This window comes from Lutra lutra, chromosome 3, assembly GCF_902655055.1.
Source record: "Lutra lutra chromosome 3, mLutLut1.2, whole genome shotgun sequence".
In the NCBI taxonomy this organism is placed as follows: Eukaryota; Metazoa; Chordata; class Mammalia; order Carnivora; family Mustelidae; genus Lutra; species Lutra lutra.
Genome location: NC_062280.1, coordinates 47,589,352 through 47,616,002, shown reverse-complemented (window position 1 = coordinate 47,616,002; position 26,651 = coordinate 47,589,352). Strand labels below are relative to the sequence as shown.

The 26,651-nt window shown below is 47.1% G+C and overlaps 2 protein-coding genes across 7 annotated transcripts in view; both read right to left on the bottom strand.

The window, feature by feature from the left end:
• FARP2 (FERM, ARH/RhoGEF and pleckstrin domain protein 2) overlaps positions 1-19,739 on the bottom strand; it is a 108,771-nt gene extending 89,032 nt beyond the window's left edge. The window contains exons 1-3 of one of the 3 annotated variants that reach the window (XM_047721645.1): positions 19,627-19,723; positions 9,789-9,910; positions 5,237-5,466 (exon numbers count right to left, since the gene is read on the bottom strand). In XM_047721645.1, the coding sequence (XP_047577601.1) occupies positions 5,237-5,440 (204 nt within the window). In that variant the 5' untranslated portion in view covers positions 5,441-5,466; positions 9,789-9,910; positions 19,627-19,723. Of the gene's footprint in view, positions 1-5,236; positions 5,467-9,788; positions 9,911-18,519; positions 18,541-19,626 lie in introns of those variants that run through there. The other 2 variants (XM_047721643.1, XM_047721646.1) reach the window with 2 other exon arrangements.
• A 1,892-nt stretch (positions 19,740-21,631) lies between these two features.
• SEPTIN2 (septin 2) overlaps positions 21,632-26,651 on the bottom strand; it is a 34,250-nt gene continuing 29,230 nt past the window's right edge. For all 4 annotated transcript variants that reach the window (XM_047721641.1, XM_047721639.1, XM_047721640.1 and 1 more), the window contains exons 12-13: positions 25,324-25,426; positions 21,632-23,680 (exon numbers count right to left, since the gene is read on the bottom strand). In XM_047721641.1, the coding sequence (XP_047577597.1) occupies positions 25,325-25,426 (102 nt within the window). In that variant the 3' untranslated portion in view covers positions 21,632-23,680; position 25,324. The remainder of the gene's footprint in view (positions 23,681-25,323; positions 25,427-26,651) is intronic.

Here is a 26,651-nt window from a genome sequence, read left to right as displayed (position 1 = left end):
AAATCTGGAGCAAAATCCTCCCATACCCAGTGAGCTCCCCCAGCTCCTCGGTAGCCATGTTAGCACCTGAAACATGTACCATTACTGAGGTGGTGAGCACTGATGTCAAGTTCTGGGAGATGGGCAATGGAAATAAAACTGTGGGCTTGTAGCTCACCTTTCTGAAGCAAATACAATGAGGATGGCCAAGGCTGTCCTACTTGTTGAAGACCAACATGAAACAACACCCTCTGCACAGAAAGAGGCGTGAACACCAACAGGGAAGTCTTCAGGCCCTGTTTTTTCACTGAAGCAAGATGTAAGCATTTCAAAAATAACTAAATGTCAAATTCTTCCCTCAGTTAAGAAGGTCCCTTCAATAGCAACCAGGGATTCTACACAACGCCAGTGATTTGTGACCATCTATGTGCAGAAGCCAGTGTTTTCCAAGGTTGCGTCAGTGCATCAACCTGGCAAGTCCACAGACACTGCTGCCCAAGACTGAAGTAAAAACAAACCAAGTAAGCAGACCATTGTCTGGGTGTAGACGCCTAAACCCCCAAACGAACAAAGCCACACGCTCGAATCGGAGGTCAGAAAACTGTCCTCTAGAGGGAGAAATTCAAAACACGCTCGAAGAAAGGATGTTAACCCCATCTACCTTTTTATTTCCTCCGTTTAACACATATTTACAGAGCAAGGCTGAGGTCTGAACAGTGCATCAAATAAAGTCTCGTCTCCTGGAACTTGCTCTGGGACGGGGAGTGTCTTCATGGAGACTTGCTTTCTGTGCTGCCCACGGAGACCTGGCCTGCGGTCTCGGTGCTCTGCGCGCCTACTGCCCCACACCTCAAGTGTGCACCGTCCCACAAGAGCCAACACCACCAGACCACAACCTGTGTCTCTTAGTTCAGATATAAAGGGCGGAGCGTGCCAGTGTCACCAATTAGACCCCAAGACCTGACCTTTACTGCCCACCTGCTTGTACTCACTGACCTTCAAACCCATGTTTTCCCTGAAGCTCTTCTTTCCAGCTGATCTCTTAACTCGGGCCAAAACCCGACAGGTAAAGCATCCCATGAAGGATGCTAAAACTGCTCCCTGCCTGCCGCCCCCCTACCCCGGGCAATAACAACTACTTGGACCACCCGGGGCCAGTGCCTCAGCCCCCGACTCAAGGACTCACGCCTGTGCACATGGACCTTGGAACAGCCAACCGATACCCTGACCTCATTATGACACTAAGACCTCTGCCCAAGGAGGAGTACTAGTCTTTCCTCGAGGTGCACGCGTGACCTTGTGCCCACCTCTGCATATAGTGACAAGGCTCCTCTTTCTGAGGATTCATCCTAACCCTAAACATAAGGACTCCATCCACCCTTGCTCAGGGAGTCACAGCTTTGGAACGTATTCCCTGGGATCTCCTTATTTGGAGCAAATAGTTTCCTTTGTGCAACAGCTTACCTGGTGCAGTTTCCATGTGTGACTCACCGAGGTGGAACTCAGGTCCGTTCAGTTACCAGAGGTCAGAGGACAAGTGGTGGTGGATCACTCAGGGGCACCCAGGGGCAACCAGTTTTTATCTCTGGATATTTTAAATCTTTGGAGCCATGGCTCATGGGAGACACTGGGGAGAAAGGATCAGGGCAAACCTACCTTCTTGGGCCAGCCTCTCATGGAGGGCTATGGGGGAAGCACATCCCCCCAGAGAAGGCCAGGTGCCTTGCTTTGGGGCAGGCCCCACAAAGTATGTTGCCTGGCAAAGGAGACTAGCCCACTGACAGGAGATATTAGAGCTTCACAGAGACAGTAGTCTTTCCAGAGACTACATTCCCCATCTATTGGCAACAGCTATTGTGGTAGACTCTAAAGAATGGCCACAAATTCCTTGGCACTCTTCCATCAAGGTAGCCCTATTGCTTCGTGCTCCCGGAACTGGGGCTTGCCTGATGGTTTGCTATGATCAGTTAAACATGGTGGGAGCTATAATGCATGAATCCCAAGCCTACAGGCACCTCACACCTTGCACTCCTGAAAACATTTCTGTCACTATGCAGGTAAGGCACAGCTAACTCCCTAGATGGTGACATTCCACATGGAAAGAGGTTCTAGCTGGGGTTCGAAACATGGAAAACATGTCATCCTAGACCACTAGCCTCTCTAGGCCAGCCCAGACCAGAAGAGTCTCTCAAGCCAATACTCAAACATGCATTCAGAATTTGTTGTTTTAAGTTACTAGGTCTGGAGTGGTTACTTACCAAAACCAATTGATATAATTATAGAAGACAGGGTATTTGGAAGCTGAATGCAAATAACTTATAAAAATAAACTGAATTTTAACTCTTCCTGAAAGGTATGCATTGGTGGGTAACGCAAGTCACGAAGCAGCCCACCCAACTCGGGGTACGTGGCAGCAATGTGATTCTTTAATTTCTGACTCTGACTCTGCCAGGCTTATCAAAATAACACACCTGCATGGAAATGAGTATGATGGTTATACCTGATTAACAGAAGCACTACAAGGGCCAAGACCAGGCCACCCCAGATGGGCCACTGTGGCATGAACATTATTTTGAGTTAAAGGCAATCCAAACCCAGCAGATTCAGGAAAAGCTTTTTACGACCCCCTTAACTGCCTGCCCATACCAGGAAGAGAGCTATTAACACTCCTTTTCACCTGAGACTCTTCTCTACAGGGTAAGCAACCCCTGTTCCCAGACTTCTTCCCCCTCCCCGAAGCTAATGGTCCCTCTCCCCTTTGTGCCCCAGCCCAGCCCCTCTCCTGTGCTCATATAAGCATCATGTTGCCTATGTTTGGAATTTCCTTATCTGTGGATTCCCTGTACATGTACTGTTAAGTTTGATTTTCACCAGTTAATCTGTCTCACGACAATCTGATTCTTTGTCCAGCGACAAGAACCCAGAAGGGCCAAGGAGATACTTCCTCCTGGATACAACAATCTCAACTTTGAGAAGCTTTAAATATGCTGAAACCTTTACAAAATGTCACTTCTGAGTTCCTGATGTATAAAGCGACCCAGACTCTTAGTACTATAATAGGGTGTATCTTAGAGAAGCGTCACCTCTTATTTATGACTCAACAATACATGTATGCTTTCTTCTTTCTTGGTCCTAGTGCTGGTGGATAAAGACCATTAAGCAGGACAAAAAAAGAGGCTTTGAAAAAAGTTTTAAATAGTCCAGTTCTTCCTGTTCTTTTCTCCTCTCTCACCCCTCCTTTCCTTTCTTTCTTTTAAAAATTTTGAACCTTTTATGAGCCTAAACTGCAGTGGGTGTGTTTATCAAAGGATGTCTACATGGTGGAAACTCTTTCGAGCACCTGGCTGGAAGAGATTTGGGACCCCAACTAACCTCCCAGATCTTCAACCCCTTTCCTGCAGGTGATTCATCAAAGAGTACCAGTAGAGTTAGGAAATGCTGCCAAAGAGAGCCAACGGCCAACCACTAGCTCTCCAGGGTTCAAAGGTTGCCTGTTTTGGACTACCTTCCTGGCAGAGGCTGCCTCTGGCTAAACACAAATGACTTGGGAAGTTGGGACAGACAGGTCCTACCAGTTTTAATTACTACTGCCCTGATGAAATGGTATTTGATTTCCTCCTCAAATAAGACCTCAAAAGAAGCATTTGGGGCTCCCTGAGTTCAGATACTATGAGTCTATGCACTAGATACTTGCCATCAAACACTCACGCAAGAGATGCAAGAGAGGCTGGTGTGCCTGGGGCCCAAGGCAAGAGGATTGGAGCACAGCCCTGACCTCCAGCTGGTCCCCTCCCCACTGCCCCATGGGTCACTCTCTCGCCCCCTCCTTCCCTCTTCCCATGCAATGTATTTCGCAATTAGGCACCACCAGAGCCTAGAGGTTTCCTTTAGGTTCCTCAGAGCCTGGACTCTACCTCAATAATCTCATTTTCTTTGTAGCATCCTGACTTCCTGATGGACATCCTAAGCACAAATAAACCTCCTGCTAAAGTTTAAATTCATTCTCTTTTCCTTCCTTTTATGACATCAAGAGCAGGAAAAACTTCTAAAGATATTTTAAACCAATATGAAAATATTAGAAAAGAGAGAACATATTCATGCATTACATATAAAATAAGTAATTTTAAAAAATCATACTCATTCTAATGCCATTTAGAAAATCAGTGCTTTCTAAAGTATTATACGGGTCTAAAAATATTCTTTAAATATATATACACTTATATACAGTTACACATTTTTGTTATATTCAACTGGTTTTGCCAACATTACCAGTGCAATCTATTAGGGAATTTTTCAAAATAAAAATGCTTTTACTGCTGATACAGAAAAATCCCATGCTACATGCCAGGTTCCCTGCATAGTGAATGCTCAGTCCTCCTCATGCCCATCCCGAGTGCTCAGGCCTCTCGCTCCAAGAAGGTGGGCTATGATGAGGAGCTAACCTACTGGAGGCTAACTGCCCCCCTGGGCCCAGGCAGAATGGGGCAGAGGCAGTCTTGGTCTGGTTTGTGCTCTGTAGCATTCAGCCAGCCTTTCAGAAGAAGAATGGAAAGACCATGTTGTATCAGAATTTTATTTTAATTTTTAAAAAATATTTATTTTTTAAAAATATTTACTTTTATTTTAGAGAGTGTGAGAGAGTGATGTGTGTGCACATGTGATGGTGGAAGAAGGAACAGAGGGAGAGAAGCACACTCCCCACTGAGCACAGAGCCTAACCCAGGGCTTAATCTCACGACCCTGAGATCATGACCTGAGCGGAAAAATCTCGAGTTGGACGTTTAACCAACCGAGCCACTGAGGCACCACTGTATCAGAATTTTTTTTTTTTTTTTTTTTAGATTTTATTCATTTATTTGTCAGAGAGAGAGGGAGAGAGAGCGAGCACAGGCAGACAGAATGGCAGGCAGAGGCAGAGGGAGAAGCAGGCTCCCTGCTGAGCAAGGAGCCCGATGTGGGACTCGATCCCAGGACGCTGGGATCATGACCTGAGCCGAAGGCAGCTGCTTAACCAACTGAGCCACCCAGGCGTCCCTGTATCAGAACTTTAAGGAGAGACAGGAGAATACCACTTTCCAAATAAAAGAAGAAGCTCAGACGCACTGTTTCCAAGGATCTTAAGTGCTACAAAAGCCATTCTTGGTCAGCTTGTTAAATAGGCAAAGTCAAAGTCTGATCAGCAACATGGAATATGGTGCATAATACTTGACTTTCAGAAAGTATAAGGAAATATTCTTCCAAACATTACACTTCTTACCTCAATGTCAAATATTTCCACGGTGTTGTCCAGCAGCTTCACTCGGATGTGAAGGTGCTTCTCCTGCATTCTAGCGGATGCCCGTGCCGCTGTTACTGAGAGTGTCTGCCCAGGCTCCAGGGTGCTCACCCCTGCTGGGGTCGGGCTGCCCAAGCGTGTCCCCGGAGTCTGCAGGACTCTGTATGTTCCTTCTATCTCCCCCATTCTCCACCAGCTAAGAATGAAGAATCCTTTAAAACAAAGCAAAAACCCCCAAAGAGTCATCAATGATTACTTAGATATTAAAACAATTTTTAAAAATTATCAGATGCACAGGAATTCTCTGCTCTAGTTTTGCAACTTCTAGACATTTACATCAGAACAGAGTTAAGATTACCTTCTACTCACACATAAATTGGTGGAGCATAAAATACCAAGCACTGTCCCCAAAGACAGTATTTCCTGGTGCTTCTGCGAGCGAGGCAGTGAGTCACCTCATTGAACTCACATCCAACAGTGGCCTGTCCCTTTGTCTGGCTGCCTAGAATCCCCCAGCACATCCTCTCTCCATCAGCCCAGAGAGTCACTGCGCCAACCACAGATGATTAAGTGCTAGATGGTACATTTCAGCAAAGAGGAGAAGGTGCCACACACACTAGGCAGCACATGGCTGTGCTGGAGGACAGGGAGGCGAATGCCAAGAACAGCAGGTGAGGACAGCCAGGCTGCTCTTGGCCAGCTTTGCACTCCCTGGTTTTTGAAGTGGTGTCTTATCAGCCTCCACAGGTGCTGCCAGAGTGACATGAGGACCCTGCCTGGTGTGACGAGAACTTGCCCCAGGCCAGGTCCTTCCCAGCACCACTTACCTGCCCTCACAATGTCCCTGTTCTCACCACCCACCACCCGCTGAACACATGACAACACGGATGGCCCAGCGAGGCACTCATGCCCTTTTCAATCCTCTACATTGTACCATGGGAAAGGTCTCTAGTTTCAGGCTATTAAGTTGAATGGGGTTAATCACGTTACTATTTTTTTTTAAAGATTTTATTTATTTATTTGATAGAGACCACAAGTGGGCAGAGAGGCAGGCAGAGACAGAGAGAGGGGGAAGCAGGCTCCGTGCTAAGCAGAGAGCCCAATGTGGGGCTCGATCCCAGGACCCTGGGATCACGACCTGAGCCGAAGGCAGAGGCTTTAACCCACTGAGCCACTCAGGCGCCCCAATCACATTACTATTTTTTTTTTTAAAGATTTTATTTATGTATTTGACAGATCACATAGCAGGCAGAGAGAGGCAGGCAGAGAGAGAGGAAGAAGCAGGCTCCCTGCTGAGCAGAGATCCCGATGCGGGGCTCGATCCCAGAACCCTGAGACCACGACCCGAGCCGAAGGCAGAGGCCTAACCCACTGAGCCACCCAGGCGCCCCCACATTACTATTTTTAACAAAGAAAGAAGAGGCTAACTATCAGCTAGAATCTAATAATTATGGCTTGCTTTTCTTTGTATAATAGTTTCCTTCAGTTTATGGCAAATTTTTTTCTTAAATGTGTGTATTTGTGTTTGAAAGTCAATTTCAAGAAAAATATTTAACAGTAAAACATAGTATGGCAAAAAAACAAATGCCAGATGTTAATTCAAGAAATAACGGAGTTGCTACAAAAACTATTTTATTTCACTCAGTTGCCTTTGGCAAGCCTCCTACTAATTTGAGGTAATTTTAATAGAGAATTAATCTCACTAATTTCCAATCCATTCCCTCGTGCTCCAACCTAACTGCTGAGTCCCCTGACCCTTTCAGCTTATTTTGTTATCGAGAAGAACCATCTCATGAACTTTTGTCTCTTGAATTAAGTTTAAAAGCCTCTCAGTCACCTGCCAAGCAACCTCTGCTGCACACTTAAAGCCTATCCAGCAGGGGCGCCTGGGTGCCTCAATGGGTTACACGTCTGCCTTTGGCTCAGGCCATGATCCCAGGGTCCTGGGATCGAGCCCCAAATCAGGCTCCCTGCTCAGCAAGGAGTCTGCTTCTCCCTCTCCCACTCCCTGTGCTTGTGTCCTGTCTCTCAATGTGTCTCTCTCTGTCAAATAAATAAATAAAATCTTTAAAAAAAAAAAGAAAAGAAAAGATAGCCTACCCAGCAAAGACAAGGCTCCCAGCTCACATGAGCGTGAACTTTCACAAACATGTGATTTATCAAACAAGCAGCAAAACACAAGAAAGCCAAAACCCTCAGGGGCAGTGAACTGGTAAAGGAGTGAGCAAAATGACAAGGCGGCATGTGGGTTCTGCCAGATACACCTCCCACCCCCATTCCTGCACATGAATGGGCTGCCCCTGGTGGACAGACATGTTTGGATCACATTCATATCCGAATTCTCTCTCCAGGTTGTATGTGCGCTGAGAGCAGGAACTAATACCTACTGTGAATGTCTGCTAAGCATTTACTTAATTCATGGTACTGACATCAAAGAAACATGAACTGCCTCATTAGGCAATGCGCTGTACAGACGGCAGCAGCGGAAGGCCATGACTATGGTCACAAACAGAACACATTAGAAGATCACTAATATTCATGCTGGTAATATTAAACGTGGGATATAGGAGGTTCTGAGAACCCTAAGTATGACATTTTCATTTCAAATTCACAAACGTGAGTAGTTAATGCAAAAGGGAGAGGAGGGGAGTGAGGAACACTCCACCTGTAGGGTATGTGCCACGTGCAAACAGAGGAGTGTGAGTACTGGGTCTGCTCCTGGCATTCACCTGTGACTGATGCACCAAAAGCAGGTCCTTCTGAAGGAGCCAGGGGATGTTTTACCCTGGGCACCAAACTGATTCTTCCCCTTGAAGGAAAGCTACAATTCTGAAAATACATATACAGCCAAAACCTATTTTAAGAAGTCACTTCTCTCATTTATTCTATTGTATATTCTCATTTAGATTTTTTCCTTAATAATTTTAGATGGAAGAAATGACTTGACAGAAATTACTTTGTTTTGCCTCGTGTGCTTATAAATAAATATTAAAAGGGCAAGAGTATGCAAGACAGACTAGAAACACAGCAAGGCCACTAACAGCCCTTGGCACGGGAGGTACTCTGCAGCCCGGGGAGCCCTCCACGGTAGACGTGGGTCCCTGCTCACCTCTCCTGCTGCCCGAGAACCTCTCCAGAAATCTAGAGGGAAGCCGTGATGTAAAGAACCAGGGCTGTACAAGGGATTGCAGTTTATTTTCCCATCTTCCTTCCGTGTGAATGAAATGCCTTGCAGTCTTCATTCCTAAAAATATTTCTGTAGCTGGATACAATTTCCGGCACTGACATTTAATGCTACCATAAACTTAGCTTCTAAACGGATTTAATAAAAAATTTAAAAACCACCTTGTCACATATTTCCATCTTGAAATTGGAAAAATTCAGCTCAGAAGTCTGTCAAGACTTTGGGTGATGACATGGCAAAGCAGGCTTTAACAAAGGTGTGTCTGTCAGGGTTGGGATGCTGACAGTGGGAACAGCTGTGCCTAAGAGGGACAGGGGCATTCGGAGATCTCTGCACCTACAGGTTGACTTGGCTGTGAACTCAACACTACTCTCAAAAATAACAGCTAGGGGTGCCTGGGTGGCTCAGTGGGTTAAAGCCTCTGCCTTCGGCTAAGGTCATGATCCCAGGGTCCTGGAATCGAGCCCTGAGTTGGGCTCTCTGTTCAGCGGGGAGCCTGCTCCCCCCCCCCATCTCTCTGCCTGCCTCGCTGCCTACTTGTGATCTCTGTCAAATAAATAAACAAAATCTTTAGAAAATAACGGCTATTAAAAAAAAAAAGCCTGCCACAGAACACATAACACAGAAGTGGCAGAGCCATGACTCAAGTCCAGCCTGGACTTGGCCAGGAAGCCTCCTCCCTGTCTACTGGAAAACCTGGCTTCCCAGGAAAAAGCACAGTCCATGCTCTGCCGTAAAGGGGTAAAGGGGTGGGCTTAAAATTCCGTCGTGCAAAAACAACACCTACCTCCCTTGAAATATTTTCAGTTACCTCTTTCAGGAGAATTATAAATCATATGTCTATACTGACCAGGAAACAGAACATGATGCTTATTTTCACTGCATTTTTCTTAAGTACCTACAATGCACAGCAGTGCTGGCCACAAGCGCTCAGATGGGGTTCTCACCCGGCTCCTGGGCCCTGGTCTGCATCACGTCTTCATTACAGCTGAGCGAGAGACAGGTCCTTTTATTCCCTAACCAGGACCACTGGTCGTTTTTTGAAATAAGCAACTAGGTACTTAAATCAATGTAAGGAATGAGAAACAACAATGTCGGAACTAGTGCTGTAAGGCAGCACCTCCCAGGGCTGACAAGGGACGGCTGGCCAGACAGAGGGCAGGCAGGCCATCCACAGCCATGTGTTGCACAAACACACCCCTCCTCCAGAAAACAGCTCCCCCGGCCCCTGGAAGGCGACTTGGTCGGATCACCACAGAAATGGCATTTGGTGCTGGAAACCTGGGGAGAAGAGTGCTGTCGGACTCTTGCACATGCTGCCCCAGCAGGTGCTCCAGAATGCTGTGTTACCTGTGGGAAGCCTAAGGACCAATGAGGACCTGAATCTCTGGCCTCGCAGCCCCTCAAACACGAGGAAGGGCAGCCCACACTGGCAGCAAGGTGTCCACCGAGCTGGGATAAAAAGGCAGGCCCTGTGGGAAACAGGGAAGTGCAGATCAGCAGCCTGGGTAGAAGCTAGAAGGCAGGACACCTGGGATCTAACTCTAGCTCTCACTTCCCCACTACTGGCCCACTTTTTGTTCTGGAAAATGACAGGGGGAGAGTATGGTCAATCACATCCTCTTCACTCTAAGAATCTCTGAGTTTGAGAAAGACAGCTCAGTGTAAAGGTAAAATGCAAGGAGATGTGCTCTTGATTCCAACTAATTTATAGTATTTACTAGCCAAAATTAAGTACCTGATAAAAATCCTGTTATCCCATCTTTCATACCTAACCATATGAGATAGAGGCCAGTGTATGTACGAAAAGGACATTACTTTCAGACAAATTCAACACAATATAAACATACTATTGGTGCAGAGAAATGACTTTGGACATAACCAGTATTTGCAGACCTTACAATTTACTTGCTAGGTTTTTAAAGGAGTTGCCTTAACAATAAACAGATGTCAATAATTCAGGCCATCAGATATTCTGACTCGATGTTAAACAAAATTCTATTGACTGAAAAACAAAGTGTTGTTTTTGTTTTTTTTTTTTAAGTAAGCTCCATGTCCACCTTTGAGCCCAGTGTGGGCCTTGATTTTATGACCCTGAGATCAAGACCTAAGCTGAGGTCCAGAGTCAGACGCTCAACCAACTGCCTTTGGCGCAGGTCATGATCCTGGAGTCCCAAGATCAAGTCCCACATCAGGCTCCCAGCTCCAGGGGGAGTCTGCTTCTCCCTCTGACCTTCTCCCCTCTCATGCTCTCTCTCACTCTCTCTCAAATAAATAAATAAAATCTTAAAAAAAAACACAAAAAACAAAAAAAGGCCTCTGCCTTCGGCTAAGGTCATGATCCCAGGGTCCTAGGGTTGAGCCTCGCATCGGGCTTTCTGCTCAGCGGGGAGCCTGCTTCCTCGTCTCTCCCTGCCTCCCTCTCTGCCTCCTTGTGATCTGTCAAATAAATAAATAAAATCTTTTGAAAAAAAAAAAAGATTTTTATCCATTTATTTGAGAGAGAGAGTGAGAACATGAGCTGGGTGAGAGGCAGAGGGAGAGGCAGACTCCCCGCTGAGCAGGGAGCCTAATGCAGAACTCGATCCCAGGACTAAGGGATCATGACTTGAACTGAAGGCAGACACCCACCTGACTGAGTCACCCAGGTGCCCTGGAAAATAAAGGTTTTTTTGTTTTGTTTTGTTTTAAGATTTTATTTATTTGACAGAGATCACAAGTAGGCAGAGGCAGGCAGAGAGAGAGGAGGAAGCAGGCTCCCTGCTGAGCAGAGAGCCCGATGTGGGGCTCGATCTCTGGACCCTGAGATCATGACCTGAGCTGAAAGCAGAGGCTTAACCAACTGAGCCACTCAGGCCCCCCCTGAAAAATAAAGTTTTAAGAGCTGAAACAATCTGGATAACTGACTGATTCTCAACACTTTTTCCTTTGGTATAAAGCTGCCCAACTGAACACCAAAGTCGTCATAGACAAAAAAAACAGGATCTCTATGCTTCTTCTTCTTTTTTTAAAAAAGATTTTATTTATTTTTTTGAGAGAGAGAGAGGAAGCGAGGGAGAGAGAGTGCACACACAAGCTACAGGGAGGGGCTGAGGGAAACCAGATTCTCCACTGAGCAGGGAGCCCGACATGGGACTTGATCCCAGGACCTAAGGATTCCTGACCTGAGCTGAAGGCAGACACTTTACCGACTGAGCACCCCAGATGCTCCTCTCTCTATGCTTCTTCAGCATGAAGTGAATGAAAGAACTGTAGAAACATGTTTTTGCCTATCTTCAAACAACAATGGAGGATAAACCAAACTGGATAGCGGCTGTCTTGGGCCGGAAGGCACTGGGAATTCAGCCCTGGAGACCTTTCTTCCAGTGTGCAGGGTTTCCTTGGGTTGACCCAGGAACCTCATGGATGTTTTACATGATTAGAAAGCAGCATGAAGGGGCGCCTGGGTGGCTCAGTGGGTTAAGCCACTGCCTTCGGCTCAGGTCATGATCTCAGGGTCCTGGGATCGAGTCCCACATCGGGATCTCTGCTCAGTGGGGAGCCTGCTTCCCTCTCTCTCTCTGCCTGCCTCTCTGTCTACTTGTGATCTCTCTCTGTCAAATAAATAAATAAAATCTTAAAAAAAAAAAAAAAGCAGCATGAAATCAGTGTCTTAGAAGAGCAAGCCCCAAAACTCAATCCAAATGAAACAAATGACCCTCACTGTACATTAAGACAGCAGCTAAACTACAACAGGAATTAATCCAAGTGACTTTCAAATTCAATAACCTCACTGCCTATCACTAGTGAAATACAACCTCAGGATTAAAAAGACTACAAGTAAAAACCACACTGTGGCAAATTCTACGTGAAAAATAATCTAATTTCTTCAATAAATGGCACTTTTAAAAAAAGGAAAGAAAAATGGGGGAGAGGATAGAAACTGATAAAAGATGTTGTCTGCCAAATGCTTCCCGTGAACCTTATTTGAATCCTGATTCAAGTATTTGTGGAACAATCAGGGAAATCTGAGCACTTCCTGGATATTAGGTGATTTAATAAATACTGCTTATTTCCTTTATGTTTTAATGGTATTGTATATATATGAAGGGGGAAAGTCCCTCTCTTAGAGACACATACTAAACTATTTATGGATAAAGTGGAATCATGCCTAGGATTTACTTTAAAATAATCCACTGAGGAAGGAATCACTGAAAGGGCATAATAGCTCCCACCCCCAAAAACCACAATTGCCCATATATTGATTATTGGAGCTGGTTCTGATATATGCACTTTTGTGAATGTGTGGAATTTTCCACAAGTTTAAAAAACATGGAAAGAAAAAACAAGAGATCTAGCAACAATTTTCAGGGTACGTAAGGATTCACAAAGCCCTCGGTATAGTCTACAGGTGGGAGGAAGAATGTGTGTGTACACTGTGAAATGCTGGCCCAGCCCCTTATTTTCCATGAGAAATCTCAGCCCAAGAACAGAGCGGCTTGCTGAAAGCCACAGATCCAACTCATGGACAAAGGACTAGCACCCACTGTCCAAATTCTTTAAGATTAAAAATGAAAAACAACTTGACTTTAAAAATTGTACATCCCTGCATCAAAAGTTCACTCTACCCTCTGTCACCTCTATTTTGTCAGTTACCGTATTTTTCTGTTCTAAAATTCCCACTGGTTTCTTCTGAATGTCGGCTTTTTTGCTTACTATCTTTCCATTTGTTTCAAGAGTTACCCTTACTTCTTGGGACATTTTAATAACAGTTGGTTTAAAGTGTGTTTTAGTTTTTACTGCAGCTTAAATAAAAGCCTCTTACCATCTCAGTCTCCATGGGTCAGAAATTTGGGTCAGTGTAAGCCAGCAGAGCACTCTACCTAGGGTCTCACAAGGCATGCACAAAGGGACAGCTGCTGTGGGGTCTTATGTGGATGCTCTGGAAAATGCATTTCTGGGCCTGTTCAGCTGCCTGGGTAGAGGACTGACCCCCATCCCTGCTGGCATCAGCTGCTGTAACATCCCATATTCCTAGAAGTACCATCAGGGAGTGAAGGTCATGGGAGCCAAAACTGTGCTACCCCCAAGTCTCTATCAGGGAATGGCAACACCTGTATCCACTTGGTTTTCGCTTGTCTTGTCTTCTGAGGGGGTGTTTGCCTGGTTCTGTGTATGCTGGGTAATTCTGGATTGGATCGTGGACATCTTAATACTTGTGTTATGAGCTGATGGGTCTTGTTTAAACCCCATGGAGAATGCTGGTGTTTCTGCTTTAGCAGACATGAGCCTGCCTGGGATCCAGACACAGGCAGTGGACTCAGCATCAGCTTCACATTCAGAGGCTGCGTCCTCCCCAAGCATCATCGCTCAGTGGCCAGCTTGGCTCCAAGGCTGTGGCCCACCCCTCAGTTGAGTTCCCAAAGTCCCTGGCAAGCTAGCTTGTTCAGGGTCAGACCCACATGTGCATGGCTCAGTGGTGAGGCCCTAAGTTTCAAAAGCAACCTCAGGTGTCACTTTGCTGAGCTTTTCCCTCTCCCAGTCTCCCTGGAGTGCTCCCTTCTTAGTCCTCCAGCCAGAAACCTGGGGCTTCAGTTACCTGCTCCGCTGTGCACCTTCTGTGACTGCGCCCTTGCCTGGGACCAAAAAACAGGAGGAGGAGCGACAGGAAAAAAGCAATGGGGGTTTCCTCTCAACTCGCTCAGAGTTCAAGTATCTGCAGGCTCTAGGTGTCACAGCCTGACTGGAGGACAGGGGAGAGGGGAGGAAAACAGCAGCCTTATCCATTCTCTCCTGCAGCTCAAAGTAGAAGGCTTTCCCTACAGCACTCTCTGTTTGCACCTGGGGCCCACCTGTGGCTTTCAGATACCCTCAGACTGGGCTAGGGAATCCTGGAGGAAAAACAGGAAACTCCTTGCTGGTGCAGTGGCCTCTGTTTCCAATCCTCCTCTCACTATTTACCTGTCAGAGTTTTCAAATACTGGCTCCATGCAGCTTTCCGGCCTTTAGAGCCAGGGTCAGGGCAGGGGAGACAGCCTGGAGTGTGTTTATTCCATCTTCCAGGAACCAGAACTTGACATCCATACATTTTAAAACATGTTTATAATGGTTATCTTTGGGAGAAGGAAGGTTGATTTTCTTTCTTTTTCCAATGTTCTGTATTTTTCACATTGCCTCCAGTGATGAGTATATGTTACTTCTGAAATCAGAAGGCTTTTCTGCAGACTACCGCGTAAATACTACCTACTTTAGAAGGCTTAACTGGTTGGGGTTACCTATGGTAGTCACTGCTCCCCTTCCAGGAGAAAGTTGCGATAACTAATGTCTTTCCTCTAGGAGTTATGCTTGTTCTTTCTACAACAGTTCAGCAAAATAAAAATATTTTTAAGCACTCTCTGGAATCAATTTCTTGTTTAGGTATTGAGACTTGTTCCCCCAACATTTACTTTATTAACTACTACCAAAGCACCTGGGACTTTAATTATGAAGGAGACAAGAGTTAATAAAGCCTAGTAAAATGTAAACAATTTGTCAAATTCTGTAGTGTTGCTTCTTTCTTCCCACACACACTCCCGCTAGGCACCGGGAGATGCACTGAGCACCCTCACCTGTCTCGTGCTTCTACTACTGTATTATCTGGCATCAAGCCAAGGGCCAGAGCTGCCCCTGCAAAAGCCTCTTGACTCTAAAGCTATTCCGCTTCCAGCTTCTGGGCCCCCCACACGCACTGGCTTCTTCCCCAGTCCCAGGAAAGGCCCTAGCAAAGTGTGCCTATGGTTGTGGCCTTTTGTAGGGCTGATAGAATACATTCTAACTGCAATCAACTAAGACTGTTGCCTTTTTCTACTACAACGTCATTCCCTTTACGTCAGGCAGCTCAGGAGGGGCTGTCGGCATTTTGGGGATGCAGCTAAGGGCACAATGAGCTGGAGACACATTTAGTTTGGATTTAGTGGGACATACTTATGTTTTCAATTACTTCTTGTGTACACTTATCCCCAGCCATCTCAGTGCAGGTAGAGCTTCTAGGGACACTGATGTCACCCACTATGCCTGCCCACCAGAGGCATGTGAAACAAAGGTACAGGGCTGGGGTTCTGTGGCAACCTGTACAGATCCAATGGTGCCCAGCAGAGGAGGTGTGTGGGCTATGGGAAAGAAATAAGGTTTGAAATATGGCGAGCCAGAGGCTCATCTGTGGGAAAATGATCATCAGACCTGTTAAAACTATAACCAGAGAGATTAGTACCCAATAAACGAAACTGGGGTTGTCAGAAAAATAACTGTTAATGTTGTAGTATAATTATAATGTATCACCATTTTCCTTTCACTTTTTTTAATGGAATTGTACAAAACAGAATTTATCAGAATTCCTGCTTTTCTGAGACACAAACCTGTAGCTGTACTAGAAACAGCAAACATATTATCTACAGGTGTAATCATGTTTTATGCATCCTAACTATCAAAAATTTGTGGTCAACTATGCTAGAGGGATCACTGAACTCTTCCTATTCTCTGTCATGTGACGAGGTGATCTCAAAGGACACAGGCTACTTTTATGCTATTTATTGTTCTTATTATTAGCTTTTTCAAATGTAGAACTTTTTCTCATTCTAAATAAATACTCACTTTCTAGCTAATTATTATAACATTGTATTCCTTAAAAGAAAAAAATTATTTTTTTAAGAAAGGAAGTTCACAGGAGAGAGCAAATGGGTGGGAGAGAAGGACAGAGTCCCAAGCAGACTCCATGCTCAGAGCCCAACTCAGGGGACTGATCTCATGACCCTAAAATCAAAACCTGAGCCGAATGCCCAACAGACAGCGTTACCCAGGCGCCTCCATTATATTCTTTTTCTTAAAGAGACTACCTCCCCCAAACTGTATAAGCTTCACGACCTATAAAAGTTGGCATCTGCCCTTGCCCCAAATGAAATTTGATTAATTCATTCAAACATTTATTGAGGACCGACTCAGTATCAAAAAAGCCTAAGTATGTAAGAACATGGGAGTTTATGGGCAAGAACACCCCTTATCACAGTGGGAGAAGACAGAAGAAGTGTGTTAAATGGTGGTGGGCACCACTGAGAAAGGAAATCTAGGCTGGCAGACAGGAATTTGGTGGGTGGCAAGAAAGGGAGAAGGCCTCCACAAGAGGGCATCTGTGTCAGGCCTAAAGACTCTCCTGGAGCATACTGCAAGAGCCACAGAGTCCCAAGGGATGGCCACTGCTAGGAGGCCACACCACACCCTTGCCAACATCATCTCATTCAATCCTCATGACCCCCATCACACAAATCAAAGACTCTGCCTCAGAAAGGTTAGTGACTTAATGACAGTACTGAGCTCTGCAGGCGGCCTCAACCCGACGCTGACTCCACGGTGTGCTATCTCCTCTCAGTGTATTCTAGTGTCATGGGATTGCTCCGCCTCCCACCCCCCACCACACACAAACTGGTATTTTAATTTATAGTCATTCTAAAAAGTAAAAAATAAAAAGGTACTATAACATAGAATGTTCTCTTCTGTCCTGCAGCTGGGAGAGTCATCACCACATTCTATATTAAAGTACCTTCTGATTTTTGCTTTTCAAAATGACTATAAATTAAAACACCAGTTTGTGGGGAGGAACACTAAAATAAAACTACTTATATGACTAACATCCCTTCTCATCCTTGTCCACGTCTTCACAGATGTTACAATAGTATAACCGCTGTGTACCCTGCTTTCGCCTTTTTGGTTAAGGCATATTTTTGAACAGATTTCCATAGATCAAATGTTTGAAATTTTGTGTAGAGGGAAGGACAGGAACAGGATTGCCAGAGCATGTTTACTGGTTGTGGAGTACTCTATCATGACTCTACTGACAGGAACTGCATATCAGAGTTTGTTTTCAAAACTGGGATTCCAAAATGAAAATCTTTACCATATACTGCTAGTTGATCCCCAGAAAGAGCAGACCAATTTACAGAATCACCACCAGTGTAACAATCCCTGGAAACCCACCAAACACTGGGCTTTATCATATTAAGTTTTGTATAACTCTCACTTTTTTGACTCCCTGTTGCCAAGGTAAAACCTGGAGTAGAAAAATACACCACAATCCCCTGATGCCCTGGACACTCAGATCTCAGAGCACGACCCAAGTGACCTCACCTGGACACTCAACTTTCTAGTGGGCTTTCCTGCATGCTCACCACCACTGCTGCATGTAGGACGCTCACGACCCACTGAGTGAAAGGGGCAGGCAGTAAGCTGATAAGAAAGTGGGTAAAGGAAAAACAGAACAAAACTGAAAAGCAGCAGAAAGAGAACTGTTACTGTCTGACTAACTGAGGAGGTACTGAGGTGACCAGAAGCCAGGCTGTGTGGACAGAAGGCATTAAGCTTCTACTCTTATCAAACTTCATTTTGCCAGTCAGGTCCTAGCTTTCCCCCAAAGCAGTGTAACCCTGCCTGAATCCTGCCCACTTGGCTCTTGGTGTGCTCAGGTTGTTCTTCCACCTGATGATGCAGTGGTTAATGTTCATTAAGCATTTGTTGTGTGCTAGACACCTACAAACAGCTCATCTATAGACACTGAGTCCTCACAACCACCATATGAGGTAGCTAAATTTTAACCCCACTTTATCAGTATGGAACAGAGACAAATGACTAGATCACATACACTTCCTTTTTTGGGAAATGAATTAGTACAGAAACACCCTGGAAGTCTACTCTGAAAGGCAGGCCCCGCATATAAGCGCACCAGTAAACTGGTAGTTGGGGAAACAGCACGTCAGCATCTAGTCTGGACAGCTCAGAGCCAACGGGGCACTGAGAGTCTGCAGTAAGGCAGACACAGAAGCAGCACAGCCAGGGTGTGACCCCAAACCGGTCCCTCCACTTCCTCTGCTTTCACACAGGGCAGTGAGACCTGGCCAGGTCTCCTTCCTAGACTGGGAGAGAACCAAATAAAATCACCAGCATGAAGCTCCTCACGACCCCTAACACAGAATTCTCCCTTTTGCTGTACAGGGACTCACACATGTCCCACAAACAGCGGATGCACAAAATCAGTCATATTTGGTCCATAAGCAAGGGTTACTCCATGCCTTCCTACCTCAAACGTCTTGTCCCATCTCTCTGGCAGAGAGAAAATCTGTGCCGTCTGTCCTCACACAGTCTGCACGAAACCAACACTCTAACCCAACGCCACCGGATGGCTATCAAACTATCCACAGCAGTCCAGGCAAGACGACCTCATGGAAACAAAACAGATGGAGAAAGAAAAACCACCCTTTAAAGATTTAGCCCTGGGTTTTAAATCTTTCCATTGTCTCCTTACACTATGTACTGACATTATTTCCTTCCACACAAGATTGAATTTCTGTTTTTCCCAGCCACTACTGACTAGCACCTGAGAGGCCACTGGAGGCTGTGGCCATCAGCATAAATGGAAAAAGTGCTTGTGGGATGCACTAGGCCATATTCTGGTCCCATTTTAACTTCGGATGCCTCCCCAATGCCTTAGGATTATTTCTAGACCTTAGTGGACTAAAAACATTAACACCTCATCCCCACCTTTAAGATACAATTGACGTGAAGGCCAAGAAGGGTGTGGTCTCAACCAGTCTGAGCTTCCACCTGTGGCTCTGCGTGGGCCTCCACGCGGGACGCTCCCCAGGGGGACACTCCAAGGCCTCCATGCAGGACCCTTCCGGACCCTCCCCCGGGGCTCCACGGCAGACGCCCCCTCCCCCCGCCGCCGACCCACCCCTGACTCCACCCCCTCAGGGCTCCTCGAGGGACGGCCCCTGGGGCCGACCCCCTCACCCAGCTTCCACGCAGGACGCCCCCCCCGGACCGACCTCGCCCCCTCGGACCTCCACGCGGGACGCCCCCCGGGCCGACATCCCCCCCCCGACTTCCACCCGAGACGCCCCCCGGGCCGACCCCACCGCGACCCCTCCCCGGGCCTCCACGCGAGACCCTGTCTGGCCCGCCCTTGGGCCTGCACGCTGCCGCCGGCGGCAGGCTCCGCACTCACGGGCCCCGCCAGCCTACTGGAAGGCCTCCGGAGCCCGGGCGCGGACTCCGCGGGTGGACCACTGTCTTGAGGCGCCCGGCCGCCGCGGGCCTCAGTGCCAGTCCGGCCTCGGCCCGCCGCCCCCGCGCTCCCGCCCGCCCACCCGCGGCCCAGCGTGCTCCCTGGGCCCTGCGTCCTCACCCGCCGACGCGGCCCGCGCCGTCGCCCGCAGCGGCCTTCGGGTTGCGCCAGCTCCTCCCGCTCCCGACCGCCGCGCCCGACTGTCCGCGGGCCGCCTCCGCGCTGCAAGCCCCGCCCCGCGCCGCGTGCCCCGCCTGGGCCCGCCTCCACCCCCGCGGACGCACTGCCGATTGGCCTGCGAGCATCTGGGGCGGGGCCTCCACGGCCCGCGGCCCTGCGGCGCGGCACAGAATTATGATTGGTGAATGCACTGGAAGGAGGAGGGGCGAGAGGGGACTGGAGGAGTCGAATGCCAATCAGCAGAGACTCGCCTCGTGGGGCGGTGCTCGGCTCCGGAGGTTGGCTTCAGCCTTGGGCGGAGTTTCGGCCTGAGGACCGCGTTTCGGCTCGCCGGACTGGGGGCGGTTCCGGGCGCGGCCCCTCCCCGCGCTGCCCCTCTCCTCCCGGCCCCCGCCCGCCAGCCACCCCGCCAGCCACCCGCGTCTACCCTTATTGCACTCCTGGGGCCTCCTGACGGCCCAACAAGGCTATGGTGCAGTGGAGACTGGCCGCGTGGGGGAGGCCGATGATCCTCTCAGCCTTGTGGTCCCTTTAGCCTCACGACCCCCAACCCGGGAACGAAAATATGACACTACTCCTGGGCCTCCCATGCCCGCGACCACCAGGAGCGCACACCCCTTCTTCTAAGGGTTCAGTGAATTCCTACGCATCCTTCAAGATCCTACCCAACTGGCCCGCAGGGACGGGTCCTGCCCCGCGCTGCCCTCGAGGGATAAATGTAGGATGGACCTGGGCTCATCCTTGAGGGGGACCCCTCTTAGGAGTTTCACCTCCTGGGCTTGGCCGGACTCATCACATTTCCTAAAAGAAGAGGCTTGAAAAGCTGACCTTCCCTACAGGGTAGCCTCAGTGTCTGAGGCTCAGCAGGGAGCCAGTCTGGCAGGCACATGGTTGAAGAGCTCAGCCTTGCACAGAGGTCCCTCCACCTCCTGTCCCCATGACCCCTATCACTCCTTAAGGCCTTTCCTCTAACTGGTCCCCAGCCCCGTGAGAGTCCAGTGGACTGTTTTCACAGCCCACAGGGCTGCACACACATCTCAGGGGTAGACTGACCTCCTCCGTGCCCAACAAAGGTGTGCAGGGCCAGTGGGGGCCAGGAGAGAGCCTGGTCAGAGGGGTAGGGGACTCCCTGGAGGATGCAGGGCCTCTGCCGGCACCCAACAGGAGAGTACAAGGTGTGAGACCAGAGAGAAGGTGCTTCAAGAAGCACTGGTGGGTCCTCGGGTGCTCAGTGGTGTGGGCTAGCCCAAGGGCCATCCAGCCACCCAGACCAGACTTGGTAGTCCTGGTGTAAACAGTGTCCTCTAGTAAGCTGTAGAGCTCTCCATAGTCATCTTTTCTTAGAAATATTTAGAGTTGGGGCGCCTGGGTGGCTTAGTTATTAAGCATTTGCCTTTGGCTCAGCTCGTGATCTCAGGGCTCTGGGATTGAGGCCCACATTGGGCTCCCTGCTCTGCTGGGAGTCTGCTTTCCCATCTTCCACTCCCTGCTTGTGTTCCCTCTCTCACTGTATCTCCCTCTGTCAAATAAATAAATAAAATCTTTAAAAAATATGTTTAGAATAGAATTTCCTACATCTATTCCAGTCATTTATATTTCTAGGAATTTAGTAGTTACTGCTACAGCGACTGAGATCCCTTTTCTAGCTCCGTTTTCTAATTTGTGAGTAGACATCACTGAACTCTTATTAATGCTAACTTTTAGCACACATCCTCTCACTTTAAGTAGATGATCAGATCACCTGTTATTAATTTCTCCCTAGTCTTTATGGCTCGCTCTTCTGGGCTGGGATACTTTATTTTATTGGATACCCAATACAAAGTTGGGTACTGAGGTTATGGGTGCCAATAATTCCTCCTGATCTTATGCATAGACATTCTGCAGGGCTTTGACCCTTTCTGAGCAGACTTCACACCTTCATAAAGAACCAGTAATAACTCCTCACTTAATAGCCAAACAATAGTGCTTTATTGATAAAAGGTTAGTTTCAATGGATACAAAATTGCTGTGTGAAATAAGTTTTCAAAATACATTTCTATAGGTAAAGATTACCCCTTAGTAAAATAATTATCTCTAAGTGAAAGTTTGTATTTAGATTTGGGCAGCAAAACAGAGGGGGCCATAGACGTGAGAGGACATAGGTCTGCCCACCCAAATAGCCCTTATCATGTGACTAACGGCTGGCCCTAGCAGTTCTTGCAAACTTGCGGGGGGAGGGGGGCTGCAGCCACCATGCACAACTGTGCCCCCAGCACCACCTTTTAAATGGCTTTTCCTGGTGTACTTAATGCCAATGTAACCCAGATAGCTGGCCTCACACGGAGGTGCTCTAAAGTCATCAAACACTTTACGTTTCCTCTTGATGGACCTTTGTATGACTGTACCTGAACCTAAGGCTTCTTCATGCAACAATGAGAAGACAAAATTCTTGAGAACACCCGATTACTGTCTGTAGCCCACCTCTGTGACTAACCTGTTTGGACCACGTCACTTTATTTTGGCCCAAGCAAAACTCTTCCCATCTTCAGGTGAGGCATTTTCTGCATCTCTGTCCCTCCTGTTAGAGCTAAATGAAAACACGGAGCCAACACCTGCTCCCTCCAGGTGTCCTTTCACCTGTCACTTTCTGGGGACCAGTTTCCCACTGTCAGTAGAAATGTTGAAAAAGCAAGCCCCAGAGCCCCTTAGTGCCCCTTGGAGGGAAGGGAGCGGCCAAGGCCACAGAGCACAGAAAACCAATTGGACTGGTGGAATTGATCAGTCCTACACCACGGCACAGATTTGAAATGTCTTTCAGTCTCACCCGACACAACGAAGAATGTGATGGTAGCTGAAAATGTACAACAGTCTGCACATAGAAAAATGATTGCTCCTATCTGCCTTTCAGAAAACTGTTAAAAATTTTAGAGAACCAGTTAAAAGAAAGCCAACCCGGAATTCAGGCATTATGGGGTCACGAGCCTCAGGGCCCAGGACTGGTCTGGGTTCAGAGGGCTACCCTCCAAAGGACCCCGATTCTCACTGCTGAGGCAGATCTTACAAACCTATAGATACAGAAAGCACATGAGAGTGCCATAGAAAAATATAAAAAAGGCTGGTTTCTAAATATATCATTTATTAATTTTCCTTTAAAAAGTTACTTTTCATGTTAGTTGAGTAAAAATAATTTATTGGCTCTGTGTGGGTAAGAATCGCTGCCATAATATGAAAACTGGTGCTCACGGACACTCATGACATAGCGGAGTATTACCATATCAGCGGGGAACACTACAAAACGTGGCTTGTGGTGTTCTCTGCAGAGCAGCTTAAAAAATGACCTAGCATAAGAAGCCAAAGACTTCTTAAAATTTGCCCCTGATTACCTGTTTTTAAAAGAGCTATTTAAGTATACACATACCGTATTAGATAATAATTCTGTTTTACTTGGTAAAAAAGCAAATGTGCAGATGAATTAACAGTATTGAATTATAGCAGCAAAACTGGTTTTAGGTACTGTGCTTGAAGCAAAGTGAAGCAAGGGAGAAGCGCCATCCTGGTGACCTGGCTGGTGAGTGCCCTGCAGATGCCAGCTCATCTTTCCACATCACTGGGTCCACATTGCTAGCACCCAGGCACAGGCTGGCTATGTCCAAATGTTCTAGAAATGAAATCAAGAGTGCTCCTCAACAAATAGGCCAGCCAAATCAAAGAAATTCAATGTTAATTATATATACTGACTGATCCTGGAAATCAGTTCCAACATTAGTGGTTAGTCAAGGTGGAAGAAAAATGAAAAATGCAAGGTTCACCTCACAAAATATAAAGTATAACATAGCAACGAAATACAAATGTTAAAAGTACTTCATACAAAACAACACATCAAAAGTTTAAAAAAAAATTAAATTCTCAGGCACAGGTACTATAAAATGTGGATGGGCACCCTTCTAATGATCTCTTGGAAACACGCAGCTGTAGAACTCATGCGGAATGTTTTCTGTATCTTGCAAAGCGTTTTCTAGAAAAACACAACACAACATGTTTAAACGCAAGTGGTGCAATGCTCACTGCTATGACCATTAACAGCATCATTTTCTGTGTAACAAAGGGCACAAACTGGGCAGAAGTTGACTCCTATGACCAGAGTTAACTAAATCAAAACATCTCCTGGGAACCAGGAGCACCACCAAACTGCAGTGTGTGCAAAATATAAATCAGTTGTATAAACCTAAAGTTGATTCCTCATAACTTCATGAAGTTTTAACATTTAGAGAGGCAGCAAGATCAGAGATGAGCAAACATCTGACACCCCACCTGCCTCAAAGGAGCTCCACTGCTCAGAAATCCCATTTCTTTCTAACTCACCAGGCTTTCCCCATCAGGCACCAAACCTGCTCATGCAGCCTCAGCCTCATGGGGTCGGCGGTGCTGACATTCCGCCGGTTATAGGTGTACAGGCAAATAACTTAAAACCCTGGCACACCACGGTGTCCTCATCAGTGCTATGTGGACTCAGTACACACTGTTGCAACTGTTCTAAGGTGTCAACACGATGCTGAACATAAACAACCAACTCTGGCCCAGGAGGGGGGGGTTACACGGACATTCCCATTCCAGTAACTGGTTACACCCAACATATGCATCTGTGTGCTTCGTATGTATTTGAGACCTTTCCCCATAAGCCCCAAGGGCAGGGTGCTGTTTTGGTGGCCAGTGTTCCCACACACCCCTGCAGCTCCTTCCTCTATCACCTGCATGTCTGCCGTGGGGGACTCCTGATGGATGTCCCAGGGTCCGGGCTCCCTGCCTTCTGTCTCATCAATCCTGCCCCATGTTGGCAAAGCCTCAGTTCACTCATGTCCCCAAATCTCCTCCTCTTACCACGTACATTGTCCTGCCTCTACAGTCAGGCCCCCACCTATAGTGGACTCTGCAGCTGTACCCCAGCTTCCCGTCCCCAGATCTGGGCCTGTGGCCAGTACCCACTCAGTCTGCCTAGCCCCAGGCATCTCTCTTCTAGGGAGCCGTGTGCCTCAGCCCCAACCACACATAGCTGCTTTCACCTCTGGCCTGTATTTGACTTCACCTCTCTGTCCTTCCTCTGCAAGGTAAGGACAGCAGTCACCTAGAAAGCTCTGAATGCCCACCTGTCCAAAGGACAGAGGGGAAGAGACACTTATTTTTTCCTGGTCCAGGGTCCCTGGTGTCTGCAGATTCCCTTCAAACAGGGAGGCCAGCGCACAACGGGCCAGGCATCTGCCATGACTCTCAGACTGTCGTGGGGTGGAGAACTGCGGCGACAGCAGAAGTCAGCAATCCCCCTCGAGGTCCCTGGCCCACCTGACCTTATCTGCCGCTTTATGCCATCTTTACCTTTGGTCTGCATAATCTGCTTTAATAACACCTTCAAAACTCTGTTTTCAGTTGTAGTAAGTTTCTAACTGCATGACTAATAAAGGTTATTTTAATATTTGTCTTCGTTAACATCTTCACTAGACAAGCAGAGCCGAGGAGGAACTTCCACTTTTTAGAAGCTGCCTGGTCTCCTTGGATGCCAGCGAGAGTCAGACCCAAGAACTTCAAAATGCAAGACACTAGTGAGACAAGAGAGAGGTACGAGTCATCTGGAAGCAGTCTGCCCCCCTCCAATCCCCACATTACCTCACACATGGTGCCCATGGGCCCCGCCGTCGCCGTCCCCACCCTGCATCTGCAGCTGCATTTGTGCCTGCATCCTGGCGATCATCTCCTGCATGCGGCGGAGCTACGGGACAGGACATGGGGACTCGTTACTGGTTCCCAAGGCCAGTCCTCCCTGGATACCCTCTAGGGGCGGCACTGTGAGATTCCTAAAATTTCAACTTCCAGGCTTTCTCAAAACATGACAAAGAGCACACGAAGGACTCTCATAAATCAGTAGAAGAACAAATAACTCAATAGAAAACTAAGCAAATGATAAAAATTCAATTCAATTAAGAAACAGAAATTAACAGCAAACTGAAGAATTAAGAAAGACAGGATAACAAAAGATGCTTTTTAACCTAAAAGGTGAGAAAGGGGCTGCCAATCCCAGATGTGGACTGGGCCTAGGACTTGTCTTAAGGGGCAACAAGGCGCCCACTGCTCACCGGGTGGATGGCTCTTCTCCACTACCTTCACCACTGTTCATGACTATGGTTTCCACTGGTTCAGAAAGGCCTCCAGGCAGGTGGTCATAAAATATTTACCTGAATTTTCTTAAGTAGCTTTGTAGTCATGTTTTTAACATTTAAGTACTTTAATCCATATTGAATTAATTTTTCCAAAGAAGTAAGTCTTATTTCTGTTTCCAAAGGCTGGCCCATTGGAGGGTTTCCTGGATATGTGTGGATTCCACAGACCCCAACGCCACCTCTCGTAGACACTTTTCCATACTTCAGACCCATTTCTGGATGTGAATTCCATCAGCCCATCATGCCCAAGCCACACACTGGATTTCTATGAGCGATGGAGCTAACCCTCCCTCATCAGCGTGCGTTCACAGGGCCTCCTATGCTTTCCATTCCCGGTCTCCAGACCAAGCGTTGGAACTATTTCAGCAAGCTCTCCCCCAGAAAAACTTCACAAACCAAACCACTCTGCAGGAATGGCATCCAGTTTAGAAAGAACTGTGATCTTTGCAATGGGTGATTAACATGCAATTTAACATGCAAGTCATTAACATGCAATTTAAAGTCATGTGTCCATTTAAATTCTGAAAATTGTTTCCAGGAGAATTTTCTAGTTTCTTCTCTGAGAGCGCCGAATCCTAACCACTAGACCACCAGGGAAGTTCTAGTTTCTTCTCTGTATCAGTCCTGCATAGTTCTCAAATTTTTGTTAATGAGTGGCAGTCTCTTTCTTTGTATTTTCCAACTTGTCTAGATCTATTATCTATTTATAGAAAAACTACTGAATTTTGAGTACTCTACTAAATTACTAAATTCACTAAGCTTTAGGGACGAAAGTCA